General features: G+C 56.7%; 1 protein-coding gene across 4 annotated transcripts in view; it reads right to left on the reverse strand.

Moving 5' to 3' along the window:
- The window catches only part of NEK6 (NIMA related kinase 6), a 103,059-nt gene that overhangs the window by 8,517 nt on the left and 80,417 nt on the right, over nt 1–14,125 (reverse strand). For all 4 annotated transcript variants that reach the window (XM_023217174.1, XM_023217175.1, XM_023217177.1 and 1 more), the window contains exons 8-9: nt 10,889–10,983; nt 2,786–2,899 (exon numbers count right to left, since the gene is read on the reverse strand). In XM_023217174.1, coding sequence (XP_023072942.1) covers nt 2,786–2,899; nt 10,889–10,983 — 209 coding nt within the window. The remainder of the gene's footprint in view (nt 1–2,785; nt 2,900–10,888; nt 10,984–14,125) is intronic.

The following is a 14,125-nucleotide window of genomic DNA, read 5'->3' on the forward strand; positions in this document are numbered from 1 at the left end:
GGCCTGTCCAGTCCCAAAGACTGTGCTTTGAGACTAAGAATGGTTAACCTCCAAATAATTTTGAACTTGTAGCTGTCCACACCATTGGGCAAACTGTGTGTGTGTGTCTCTGCTGTCAGTCACGCAGATGCCCAAACCAGAGGACAAAACTCAAGGCAAGGGCTTATTGATCATAATAAACGCATTAACATGCAGCAGGGCTGCAGTCTGCCCACCTCCCGGCCCCTTTATTGTGCTCATGAAAGACGGAGCTTTTAATTATACAGACACTGAAGGCTGCTCCTGCCCCGAGGTGGGGGAGGGGTGCCTTGCACCTCTGATCGCCTCCATTCTTCTGATAGCCGGAGTGCCAATTATTTTAATGGTAATTAAAATAATGACCTTAAAATGCCGACATCTTACCCTGCATCACGGGCTCATAGCCATTGGTTTTCTTTTAAATACCTGCTGCTGGAGGGGTGGCCAGCCCCGCAGGCCGCAGCAGCAGGAAGCCGGGTGGTTCTGAACCAGAGGGGGCTCTGGTGGTCTCAGTGGCCACACTCAGGGAGTCTGGGGAGGCAAGGGCCCACAGGACGTTCTGGAGGCCTGGGGGCTACTGCTGCGCAGGCTTCTTAAGCTGAGGGGTTGGGCCTGGGCTTCCTGCAGACTAGGGCTCCTCTCAGCTGACGGGGCATTTTCTCCCTGGGCCGCAGAGCCTTAGGGTATCCCTCCCACCTGTGTGCATGCCTTCCAACCGAGAAGCCCGGGTGACACGGGGCCTGCAGCCTGCTAGGCCACTCCTGGCGTCTGAGGTTGCCTATGGATGGAGATGGACGGCTGTTTTCCGAACCTTACAATATTCGGGGGAGGTACCTGTGGTTGGCCTCTGACAGGTTAAAATACCCGAGAAAACCATATTCAGGTGAAGTGTCTGTGACTCAAACTCATTCATGACGTAAACGCACAGTTGGCAATAAGTGCATGTCTGAAATTTTCAGAATTCAAGAGAAACAAAAATAATAAAAGTTTTATTTTCATTTCTAAGTGGCGATATAACTTTAAAAATGGGGTGTGCTGAGGGGCTCCTGAGCACTACCTCTCACCCCCAAACACGGGGCCCAGAGAGAGCCAGTGCTCTGGGGAGTGAGGGCTCGTGGCCAGGAAAGGGCTGACTTGGGATGGGGGCTTCAGTGCTCATTTCAGCCTCATAACTGAAGCAGAGAGGGCAGCTCCCATTTCTAGACTGATGGCCAAAGCAGAGTGGTCATCAGCTCCAGTTGCACGGCTTGGTACACAAGTCCGCATTCAGAAGATGATAAAGGAAAAAGCAAATGGCAACTTTGTAAAGAGATGCAACTTGTTTCTCCTCCCACTGGGAGCAGAAACACTTCCTCCAAAGGTGCAGGTCAGAACTTGGGAGCCAGGAGAGGAAGGGCACTGCGCAGCGCCCGACACTCGAGCTCCTCTAGCCCTGGAGTCTGCAACGCCAGCGAGCACAGGCTCAGCACAGGCGCCCCGCGAGCAGCCTCCTGCCCGGACACAGGGGCGGAGCACTCAGGACCTGCCCTGTGCAGCTTGGCCGGGGCAAGGGCGCTCCTTCCAGAGCCTCACCCCAGCTAACTGATGGGCCACCAAAGAGACATGCCATCAAGAAGCAGGATGGCTCCGTGGCTGGGCGTCTGGGTTCCGGTCCTGCCTCACCGGTCTTTTTAACTTGACTGTGTCTGTCTCTTCCTTATTGGTAAACGGGGGAGGGGAAGATTCAGCTCAGGAAGTCTGAACATGAGCTGTTACTATTATCGTGAGGTGATGGCCTGTGGTCCTATGGGTTGGGCCCAAGGAGGCCCCAGACTCACTCACTAGCATTGACCTTGAACAGAAATAAGGTTCATATGACATTTAGTGAGCACTGAGTCACCGACTGAGCCAGGCCCCGTCCATTGGCCACTTTCGATGGTGGTGGCAGTGTTAGCCTGGTGCCTTACCTTAATCCTTACGCTAATCCTCTGTGGAAGATTTAATATTATCCCCATTGTACAGGTGAAGAAACTGACTCAGGGAGGTTATGTGACTCATCTAGGAACAGTGCAGAGAGTGTGTGAACATGTGTCTACTTTTGACCCTGCTGACCCTGCTATGCCAGGAAACCTGTCCTTCCTTCCTCACGATTATCCACCAAGGAGATTATCTATTAGTCCCATCTTGAAGGTGACGGAACCGAGGAAGAAGATACTCACACATTCCTATTAACTGGCACAGCCCCATGCCAGACCCATCGGAGCCTGTGTCCACGGCCCCTGCAGCCAGTGTAACATGTTGACAGTAGAAGCCCAGGGTGTTAAGTCTGTCATATCATAAGGAGGAAACTGACCAGCCCCCCTGCTGTAGTTTCCTGTCATGGGAGCAGAGTGGCCACCATCAGCAGTGTGGGGACGCCAGGCCTGCTGCATCCTGCCCCTGTATCTGTTCCCACGTCTGGCACGGCACAGATCCTGTCCTGGGGACCTGCAGCAGTGGGCCTCCCACTGGAGCACCGAGTTGGGAGCTGAAGGTAGAGGTGTGTGCCAAGGGCCACATCCCACTGGTTCCTACCTGGGGGTCCCACGCTGGAGCTGCATGGTGAAACCCCTTCTTCAGTGCAATCACCTACTTTCCCCTCTCCAAGTCACTTTTCCAGAAAGCTCCCTTTCTGCGCCGTGTAAAGTGAGCCTAATCTCAGCCCCACAGCTACGGTGTTTTGGGGCGGCCTTCATAAGCCTCGGTGGCCTCCCGGGGCTTGCGAGGCCTCCAGCTCCTGCAGACTCACCTTCTCGGAGTAGTGCTCCCCGGGGAGCGGGGGGTAGTCACACTGCTCGATCTTCTGGCACAGGGAGAAGAGATTCATCTTATCTCCGTAGAAGGGGCTCTGGAGGGCTGCCATCTGCAAGGGAGGGGGACAACGAAGATGAGCTTTCGGCCTCAAGGCTCGGAAGGACTGGAGAGGAGGCTGCTCGAGACCGGGGCATGGGCTTTCTCTGGTCCCGACCGCAGCGAGTCCAGCAGGACTACTCCTCCGAATGGCTGAGCTGGGGGTTCAACAGAGGAGCAGGCGCAACACCATCCTGGTTCTATCACTGGATCAGGTAGGCATGAGGGTTTTCGGTGACAAAACTTTAAAGGCAATAAAGAAGGGCAGCTGGACGCTGCGAGCCAATTCTCACCTTGCTCCCACCTCAGCCCGGGGGACCCAGGCTCCGTGCGGCAGGTTCCCAAGTGCACGGTCTTACTTCCATAAAACGCGATGTCCAAGATGCCCGTAGGGGCGTGTCTCTGTGCCTCACACATTCAGGGAGCTTTCCTTACCTACGGACTGACATTTTGGGGTGGGGCGGGCCCGAGAAGGGTGAGGCATTTCACTGTGGCTGTTCTCGCCAGCCCCTGGCAGAGCTACTGCCTGTGGAAGCCAGCTGCTGATACCAGGGCAAGGGGAACAGGGGGTTCAGGAGGGAGGGAGGCAGCCTCCTGCCCCTGGATGGAAGGGCGCAGCAGCTCGTTCGAGGGAACCTTCAGGTGGGAGGGAAGCGCCTGGCTCCACAGCCAGCCCCAGCTCTGTCCCGACCCCAGCTCTGCACTTGCTGCGTGTCTGGACTTCAGTTTCCTCATTTGTACAACGGCCTCACCCGCAGGCCTGTGGCGAGGCTTGGGCTGGTACATGGAGGAGGCACCACCAGCAGGGCCATGACCACCTTTGATGAGGTAAGGCCTGCGGCACTGGTTCTGCCCTGAAGGCCGGCCACGGGGGAGCAAAAGGCCTGTGGGGCGGTGGCCCCCTGTGAGTTCCCAGCTGTCAGGGTGCTGCCAGGCCGCTCCACCCTGCCACTCAGAGCACTCACAGGGGACTCCTCAAGGGGGTGTGCAGGGGCCACAGTGGCCCTGAGGCGGTGGTGCAGTAGCCCAGCGTGGCACCCGCTGGCCCCCCTATTATGAACCCATAATGGGAAAGGGCTTCTGGTCACTCCAGCTCACTGTGGCTGACTGCCCCCTAGACCGCCCCCCGAGGCCCAATGCCTCCGGCTAGCGAAGTGCTGTCAGGCGAGTGCCCGCCGGTTTGGCCCCGGTTCCCCCTCGGAGGGGCCGGGCTGTCAGGGCCACCCTGCTCTGGCTCCTTGGCCAAGGGCTCCTGGGCTCCTACTGAGGGGCCCTGGGATCCCTGGGGAACTGTCGCTTGTCCTCGCACCCCAGAGGCTGAGCGAGGAGGAGTCCTTGGCAGCAGGGTTTGAGGGTGCCCGTCAGCTTGGGTTTCCTGGTCTTGCCCCATTCTCTGTTTGTCCGTGAACAGGGCTGGTGACCCCAAGGGCCTGCCTCCTTCAGGAGGGCGTGGAGGAGCTTCAGAGCCTGGCACCATCCTTGGGTTTGCAGGTGGCCTCTGGGGAAGCTACTGAGTGCAGCCCGGAGACGGTGGGCTTTCCTCAGCCCCAGGTTCAGCACCCTCGGGCCCAGGAGCCCAGGCCAGGCCAAGTGCCTTCATGTGGGTGTTTAGGGACGGCATCACCTGTGTCTTCCCACTGGCTGGGAGCTTGGGCCCCTCGGAGAAGGGCTGGGAACCCATGTGGACCCTGAAACCCACCCCTGGAGGAGGGCTGCAGGGAGGGTCTGGCCAGGCAGGGGAAGTGTGAGGATGCAGAGGCCCTGCCATTTTGGGGTCTGCTGACCTGACCGGGAGCAGCTGGTAGTCTGCCAAATGCGCCACCCAGGTGACGCATGTCCAGGAATTAAAGCAAGACTCTCTGGTGCAAAGGGTTCCTCGAGCATTTCCAAAGGACAACTGATGCCATAACAGAGCAGCTGAGACTCCAGGACAGTCACCTGGGGTGACCTGGGTGCCCCCGAGTTGCAGCTGGAGGATTAAGGTGGATTTTCTTGGGCACCGTTATACGGTGCAGCACAGAAGGGACATTTTGAGTGTTGGTCCAGTGAACGCAGGCCCTAGTTTTTCATGTGGCTGACCCCAGAGAGGAATCGGCCAACCTTCAACTTCAGATCACGCCCATTTGATCTAAATTTTATAAACCTCACTGCTGGGAACTCCAAAGGCCCCAGAACACTGAGGAGGGGAGCACTGAGCCCCCAAGCTGGCATCCACTTCAGATCATGTCTGTGTTCTTTCCAGCACTTTCCCCACATCGTTTCAGAAAAGCCTTTTGAATGGGGTCAGCAGTGAGCCATGCCAGAGGACCCCTCTCAGCCTTCCCCAGGAGCAGGCCTCCTCCATCCGCCCCAGCCTGCCCCCACTCCGCTGCCGGCCACGGGCCTTCCACCCTCATCAGGGCGACGGGCTGTGAAGGAGGCTCTGGGCTGCGGGGATTAGAACGATGACGCTGGACGGTGAGATCTCCTTCTACCAGTGACCACCCAGCCTCTGACTGGTCGAAACAGAGGACACACTGGGGCCTCGTTAGAACTGCCGAAGCCATGGCTCTCAGCGCTGCTCCTCAAACGCCAAGCTCTTCTCTCTGGTGTTATCAGGGTGACACATAGCTGAGGAAAAGGGGGCGGGTGGGCCCTGGCCCCCACCGGGAGGGCTGAGAGAAGCTGGTGTGTGATCTGAGATGTCAGAGGGACAAGGGGGATCTGACTCCTGCCTGTCAGGGCCTCAGACACCCATCTCGTCGCCCAGTGTCTCTCGAGCATGTCCCAGACTGAAGGGTGACTGGAGACCAGGAGGTCTGCAGCCCTGCTCCTCCACCACGGAGGGGCGTCCAGGCCACTCCACCATCCGAGCAGGATTCCAAAGCAGCGTCTCAGCCAAGGCTCCGCGGATCTTCCCGTTGAGTCCGCTGTCTCCCTGGGTCTCAGTCCCACCTCAAGGCTGCTGCAAGGATGCCCCCCCATGAGGATCCTGGGACTGGCACTGAACGAGTCAATTCCTCTAGCTCCGTACTTGCAGCTGAGCTCCCACATAGGTAAAAATCAGTCCTGCAGAGCGGGCAGCCCACTGGGCACCTCCATGGGTATCTGGGTAATGAGAACAGAGCCCGGGCTTCCCATATCCCAAGCTCGGGCATTGCTGCTCCCAGCTCCCACTGGGGGCTCCCCACCACCTGGCCTGCGAGTCTTACGATTCACTCCATGTTCGGGCCAGCGCTCCTGATTCCAGCCTCTTCAACGGACTCTGCTGGGGCCCCATCCGGGGCCAGGTGCAGGGCTTGGTGGTGGCTCCCACTAGCTGGGGTCAGTGCCAGCAACTCCGGTGGCCGCAGGAGGTCCTCGGTAATAGCTGATGCTCAAGTTAGAGAGTATGAGGGACTCGATGATGGGCCCCAAAGACGTCCATCACTGAATTTTTGGGACTTGTAAATGACACTTTATAGGGCAAACAGGATTTTGCAGGTGTGATGAAATGTTGGCTCCTGAGATGGGGGCATTATCCAGGTGGGCCCCAACGTAGCCACAAGAACCCTCATGAGAGGAAGCCCGAGGGAGAAGGGCACGGAAGAGGGGAAGACGCCAGGCTGAAGCACACCAGAGGCTGTGGTGACACGAGGCGGGGGCCGAGGACTGCGGGTGGCCTCTCCATTTTCCATGGAAAACACAAGGAAACAGATTCACCCCCAGAACCTCTAGAAGGCGCCTGCCTGCTGACACCTTGACTTAGCCCAGCGAGACTGATTTTGGACATCTGGCCTCCAGAATCCACGAGATCTAACAGAGTAAACTTATGTTGCTTGAAGCCATCGGCGTGGTGGCATCTGTCACTGCAGCCACAGGGACGAGCACAGGGGCTTTTGAGCCTTCCAGGCCGTGCTGGGGCTGGGGGAAGGGCAGGTTTTCTCTGGCTGTGTTTGTCACCAGGACCAGGTGACCTGGGTATGTGCCCTGCGCAGGATCCTCAGCTGTAGTCCGGAGAGGGTGGGGGACTTTGACACAGCTCTTCAGGCTGGCGCCCCTGGAAGACACCACAGCCTGTGGGGATGGGAGGCTCCGGGCATGACTGCAGGAGGCCTCTTTCCAATTACATGGCTGTGGGCTCAGATGTGGCTCCCCTCCCTGTCTGCTGGGGAAATGCCTGCTTCGCCTTCTCCTTCTTCTTCCCCTTCCCCTTTTGGGGCTGCAGGAGTGGAGGGGGGTCACCTGGCACAGAGCCCCTGCCCCGTCACCCTTGGACGGGCTGGCCATGGGTGGCCACAGCAGCCTGCTGCTGTGTGAGGCCAGGGCTGCTAGGGTTAGGTCAGCGCCTGCTGTCCCTGAGGACGCCAATCCCCTCCAGGCTCGACTGCTGTGTTTCATTCACTTCCCACTGCTGACTGGTATCCACCCATAGATTGGTATCTGTCCCCCCCGCCACCGACCCCCTCTCCAGCTGCGATCCATCCCCCACACCACAAAGCCCTGGGCGGCTGCAATCTGTCCCCTCGCCGCTCCACCCCCCGGCCCCGGCTGTGGTCTGTCCCCCCACAGCTGCGAGCCGCACAGCCCCACTTACTCCAACACATGAGTCAGCTCAGTGGAACCCGGGCCTCAGTGCCAGGGAGCCACGAAGGCGGGGCTGCCTCGTGAAATGCACATTTAGGTGCCCACAAACGAGGACTCAGAGGAGGACTGCCCGACCCACAATCCAATGAGGCCTGGATGGGCTGTGTCTGCCTCTGCAGAGCCGAGACAAAGACGTAGGCAGGGAACGGGGCTGGGAACTGCAGGGCTGGTTCTCAAGTGGAGGGCCTGGCACAGGCAGAGGGAGCCAGCTGCCGGCCTCCCGGCCCCAGCCCAACCCCAACCCCGGGGAGGTGGGCACAGCTCTGAGAACCTGGCCAGCCTGTGTGTGTGTTCATATGCTGTGTGTGTGTTTATGTATGGAGACCCCCATGGTTCACAGGAGACGGGAAGCAGCTTACAAAAACACAAAGCAGAATAGAAAAAGAAACAAAAAGCCATCTGACACAGGGTGAGACACATGAGGAAAGGAGGACGAGGCGGAGCCTCCTCGGGGACTGAGGCTGGGCTGCACTTTGGCTTCCCGCTGGCCAAAGCAAAAAGGGAAATGTGGCAAGCTGCAGGAGCCTCAGGCCAGAGGCGGGCAGAAGTGCCCGTGCTTGGCCTGCGGCTGGTGGACAGGCCTCAGGGCCTTCTCTGACTCGGGCGCCTCACCCCCAGGGCCTCATTCCTTCCTCACTATGACAAGGTGGGCTGGGATCTCATTCTACATATGGGACACCTGGAGCCCACCTGGGAGGGGCTGACTTGCCCAGATCCTTCCGTGGGTGGGCCCTGGAGCTGGGATTTGGATGAGAGTGAGTTGGTAGGTGAGCTGCCTACACACAGACATGTGCTCTCATTCAAAATTGTGCTCCCCGGCCGTCCACTATGCTGAGGGCATTTGCCCGGGCCTTGGGAAACCCAGAATGCCTGTCTCTGCCCCTCGGGGTCTGACACTGGGTGGACGATGCCCACTTACAGGTGGGTCTGCATCCCCTCCTGAGACCCTACAGCAGGTGGGGCCAGGGCGGTGACCCTGGAGCCCTGAGCCCAGGGACAGCCAGGTTAGCAGGTGACATGGGCGTGATTCTACTGCTAGCCTCAGCGACCTTGGTGGCCAGAGTGGCCACCTGCGTAAGTGCCTGTACTTAGAGGAGTCCCGGAGAGACTGGGACTCATGACTCCTCCTGGGGGACACACGCCAGCAGCATGGTGGCTCCACGCCACTCAGCAACTCCCCTCAGCCGGGGCTTTCTCCACCTGGATTTACCGTCATCTCCACAAAATAACAGGCACGCACCCTCCCCGGGGCTGTTCGGAATGTGCAGGCACACGGGGCCAACACCAGCGGCTTTCTTCCTGTCTCAGAAGGGTTTGGACTTACATGTCTTGTCTCCCGTGGCCAAAGACACTGACTTCCCTCCAAATTCTCTCCTACATCCACTGCCCTCCCCCGCGCCCACCCACACACCCTGCTCAACACCCGCCACCACTCCAGCCCACCCAGGAGCTGGGCTGTGGAGAGACAGGGAAGCAGGAAGGACAAATGTCTCCTTCCCTTTCACCTGCAGGGCCCTCCCCCATCCACTGCACACACTCCACAGCTGCTCCAGCTAGGTCCTCATTCAAAGAGCTCCTCTGCAACCAATGCCCTGTGGAGTCCTGGAAAGAGCACCCGGCCTGCTTCCCAGTTGTGTTAGGGCCAGACTCACCCACAGACCCTCTTATCACCCACATCTGCTGAGCCCCTGGAGAAGGGTCCCACCCTCTTATCACCTGCATCTGCTGAGCCCCGGGAGAAGGGGTCCCAAGCACCAGTTCCACAAGGACCACACCTCCAGCCAGTCTGTTAAAATGAAGTATGTGTTCTTACAATAGCAGGTCACTGGCTGCCAGCCTGGCTAACATGGTGAAACCCCGTCTCTACCAAAAAATACAAAAATTTGCCAGGTGGGGGGCACCTGTAGTCCCAGCTACTTGGGAGGTTAAGGCAGGAGAATCACTTGAAGCTGGGAGGTGGAGGTTGCAGTGAGCTGAGACTGTGCCACTGCACTCCGGCCTGGGTGACAGAGTGAGACTCTGTCTCAAAAAAACAAAAGAAAGATTCTGTGAAGTTTAAGCCCTGCAAAAAGATCAGAGTTTGGATCTCACAGTCTCAATCTGTAATGTGGGGAGGGGAAATCTCACCACCAAAAGACCCTGCCCACGAGACCCCGGCCACAAGAGCTGCCACGGGCCCCACGTGGCCCAGCAGCGGGCAGCATCGCCCTCAAGTTCACGCACAAGGGCTGTGAGGTCAGCCTCGGAGTTGATGGTCCCCAGGGGACAGAGCAATCAGGCTCTGCAGACAACTGCTCAGCACTCGAGGCGGGCCCTGGACATGCTGTCCTGAGCATCACTGCTGTGGACTGTCACCGGCCACAGCAGCCGGGACTGAGCTTCTTCCAGTGCGTCAGCTCCGAGCCAGACCTCACGGCTGCTCAAGTCAGCTCCAGGGAAAGCAGAAAAACACTCAGGGTTCCGACTGTAAAACCAAAGCTTGGTGTCTAACAGCCTGGGGGGTTTCCAGAGCCCTTTCTTGTCTGTCATCTATCAGGACTAGGACAATGCATGACAGGTACTCCTGTTCTCGTTTTACAGATGCGGAGGGGCTCAGCCAGGTGGATGGGATCCCAGAGCCGCCCAGCCTTTGGTGGTCTAGCGGATGGGGAGCTTGTGTGGCTGCCAACCTGGACACCAGAGGGCTTAGGCCTCCCTACTGCTGGTGGCTGCAAGAACTTCATGGCCAAGAGTGATTCACGCTCCCCACACCCCTCGTCACCTGGGCCCCAGTGTGGCTGGACAGAATGGGTGGGGGCTTCCATTTATTCTTACTGTTTCACGCCTGGGCCCACCAAAACTCAAAACTGTTCCTGTCCCTTGGTCCAGACAGGCCACCAGGTCTGAAGCGGCCATCCCCTAGCTCCATTTCACAGCTCAGGGGAGAGGGGGTGGTCTTCGGGGAGACCCACATTTTTGGGCCTGGAGGGGGTGGCCACCTGTTCGTGGAGAGTGATTCAGGGGCATGAGGCAAGTCTGACCCCTCTCCTGACCCCGGTGCCCTGCACGGGACTGGCCCTTAATAAATGATGAACACAGTCGCTGGCGTGTTAATGTGAGCACCAGGGCGACGGGCAGGGGCAGCTGGGGGTCAGGTACCGGCCTGTTCTCCTCCTGTCTTCCCTTCCCGGACCCCACCCACTGCCATCACCCCGACAGCCTCCGCCAGCCTGACCCTGCAGACCAGGCCCCACGTGGGCTGAGGAGGGTGAAGGACAGAGCCCTGGTGGTACCGATGCCTCAGGCAGACATGACATTCCTGGGTTCCAACCTGAGCTGGTAGGGGGAGCCCTGCCCTAACTGGGCACCCCCCACACATGTCTCACCAAATGCTGCTGAGCCGTGGGCAGAGACTCACCTCGTACAGCAGACAGCCCAGGGACCAGATGTCGGACTTGAAGTTGTAGCCGTTCTCATGGATCCTCTCCGGTGACATGTAGTAGGGTGTCCCCACTGCAATACAGCAAGGGGGGCTGCTTACACTTCATGTAGGGCAGGGGCAGGGCACAGAGGTGAGGCTGGAGGGAGGGCACGCAGGGGCAGGGGAGAGACTCGCCTCTGTCTCTGAGCAGCCCTCTCCCTCTGGGCCTGTGCCTTGCTCTGTCAGATGAGCAGGTGGATCAGATTCGAGGTTCCCATGCTAGCAGGACACTAAACACCTGGGGTGCTGTGGACTTGAAGGCGATTCCCTGGACCCACCGAGACCAAGAATCAGGCTGGGAGGCTGGGCGCCTCACGCCTGTAATCCTAGCACTCTGGGAGGCCAAGGTGGGTGGATCGCCTGGGGCCAGGAGTTTGAGACCAGCTTGGCCAACATGGTGAAACCCTGTGTCTACTAAAACTACAAAAGTTAGCTGGGTGTGGTGGCGGGCACCTGTAATTCCGGTTACTTGGGAGGCTAAGGCAGGAGAATCACTTGAACCCAGGAGGCAGAGGTTGCAGTGAGCCAAGATCATACCACTGCACTCCAGCCTGGGCAAGAATGAGATTCGTGTCAAAGAAAAAAAAAAAAAAAAAAATCAGGATGGGGCTGGAGAGCTGGGGGCTGGTGTTTCTGCCAGCTGCCCAGGGGAAGGGGATGCCTCGGCCCGGCTGGGGGAAGCAGCTGACTACATGTCCTTTAAGGGGACTGTTTGAATCCACAAGAGTCAGGATCAGGCTCCGAACAGTGAAAAAACCATCACTGTGGAGGTTAACCAAGATCTTACACGTGTCAGCTCATCCATGTTCCCAACAGTGCTATGAGGCAGCATCTCCATTTTGCAGACGGAGAAACTGAGGCTCAGTTTGCATAAGAGTGGCAGGAATTAGTTCAAACCCAGACCCTCAGGCTCCAGCAACCGAGCGCTTAGTCCTGCCTGTGGCCACCACCAGTTAGCCCATCCAGACTCGGGGTTGGCTGAGATCTCTTAAACAGGATGGAAAAGGCACTAACCAAAAACGAAATGTGTGTAAGGCATTAAAACTAGGAACTTCCGTTCATCAAACCATACCATTCAGAGTTAAAAGGCAAGCTACAGACTGGGAGAAAATCATCCCAACACATACACCTGACAACGGACTCTTTACAGAATATATTTCAAAGCTTCTGTAAATCAATATGTAAGAGACAAACTACCCCCTTATTCAAGTGAGCAAAAGCCTTGAACAGGCACTTCACAAAAGAGAATATCCTAGTGGCCAATAAGCACATGAAGCAAGGCTACTTTTCTCATTACTCATCAGGGAATGGCAAATTAAAACACTTAAGAGGCCAGGCGCAGTGGCTCACGCCTGTAAACCCACGACTTTGGGAGGCCGAGGTGTGTGAATTACCTGAGGTCAGGAGTTTGAGACCAGCCTGGCTAACATGGTGAAACCCCATCTCTATTAAAAACACAAAAATTAGCCAGGCATGGTGGTGCACGCCTGTCATCCCAGCTACTCAGGAGGCTGAGGCAGAAGAAACCCTTGAACCCAGGAGGTAGAGGCTACAGTGAGCCAAGATCATGCCACTGCACTCCAGCCTGTGCAACAGAGTGAGTGAGACTCTGTCTCAAAACAAAAAACAAAAACAAAAAACAAAAACAACACAATGAGATACAACTATGTACCCATCTGAATGCTTAAAGACAAAAAAACCAAAGTGAAAGAAAAACAAGGTCGGTGATTCGGTGATGTGTGGAGCACCTGGAATGTCCACGCTTTGCTGATGAGAAGGTAAAATGGTACAACTACTTTGGAAGACCATCGGCTGGTTTCTACCATGGCCAAACACTGCCAACACCATAACCCAGCAATTCCGCTCCTAGGTAGATGCCCAAATCAGCGCTTCTGTCTGTCAAAAGACACAATCAAGAAGGTGCAGAGTGGCTTTGTTTGTAACAGCAAAAACTGGAAACAAATGTTGGATCAATTGATAAACTGCAGTCTGTTCACACAGTGGGATACTATACAGCACTGCAAAATAACAAACCTCAGTTATACACAACAAAATGAATGCAGCTCATAGACATAATGCTGGGTAAAAGAAACCAGGCACAAAAGAGCACATTATTGTATTTCATTTATGTGAAATTCAAGAACAGGAAAAGCTACTCTATAGGAGTGGTGACCAGGAGCTTCACTGCATGTATATTATACCTCAGTTAAAAAGTGAAAGAGGAAAAAGGTTTTATCGGTGAAGATGGGGCTCTGCTGCCAAGAGGGAAGCCAAAATGCTTCAGGGCCTGTCCTCAGGGTCCCTCTTCTCCTCGTAGGAAAGGCCAACGCTGAGGAAATTGTGGAGGGCTGTGCCCTGACCTCCCAGTGCCTGTACGGCTATCTATGGGCAGCAGGGCACATGTTGGATGAGCTGAAACTGTGCAAAGACGGGAGGATTTCCTGAGGGAGTGAGCTCTCCGTCACCAGAGGCATGAAAACCTCAGCAGAGGGGCTGATTTAGCAGGTCTGGGGTGGAGCCCAGGAATCTGGTCCTGTAACCTGACATTCTCCCATCAGCCCATTGAGTAGATGGCTATTCTGGAGGCATAGGCCTGGATTTTTTTTTCTTTTTTCTCTTTTTAGACAGTCTCACTCTGTCACCCAGGCTGGAGTGCAGTGTGAGTGTTATCTCAGGTCACGGCAACCTCCGCTTTCCGGGTTGAAGTGAATCTCATGCCTCAGCCTCCTGAGTAGCTGGGATTACAGGCACATGCCACCATGCCCAGCTAATTTTTATATTTTTAGTAGAGACGGAGTTCCACTATGTTGGCCAGGTTGGTCTCGAACTCCTGACCTCAGGTGATCCATGTGCCTCGGCCTCCCAAAGTGCTGGGATTACAGGTGTGAGCCACTGTGCCTGGCCTGGCCTGGATTTTTAAGGTTGCTAAACTGAGAACATTTTCACTGGCCTAGAGACATCATGACGTGTGACAGAGGCTACTGCTGTCCTAACCAGAGTCTCTGTGGGGAGCTGGAGTCCCAACGTGGCAAAGGCTCGCTGAGATGTAGCCTGTGACACAAGGAGAGGACCCAGGACCCTGGCAGGAGAATGGACCACTCAGGGGCTGGACTCAGAAGGCGCCGGGTCCAGGCCTCAGGGTTTCACAGTCAGGAGATTTCGGGAAAAACACAG

Source organism: Piliocolobus tephrosceles, chromosome 14 (genome assembly GCF_002776525.5).
Source record: "Piliocolobus tephrosceles isolate RC106 chromosome 14, ASM277652v3, whole genome shotgun sequence".
NCBI lineage: Eukaryota > Metazoa > Chordata > Mammalia > Primates > Cercopithecidae > Piliocolobus > Piliocolobus tephrosceles.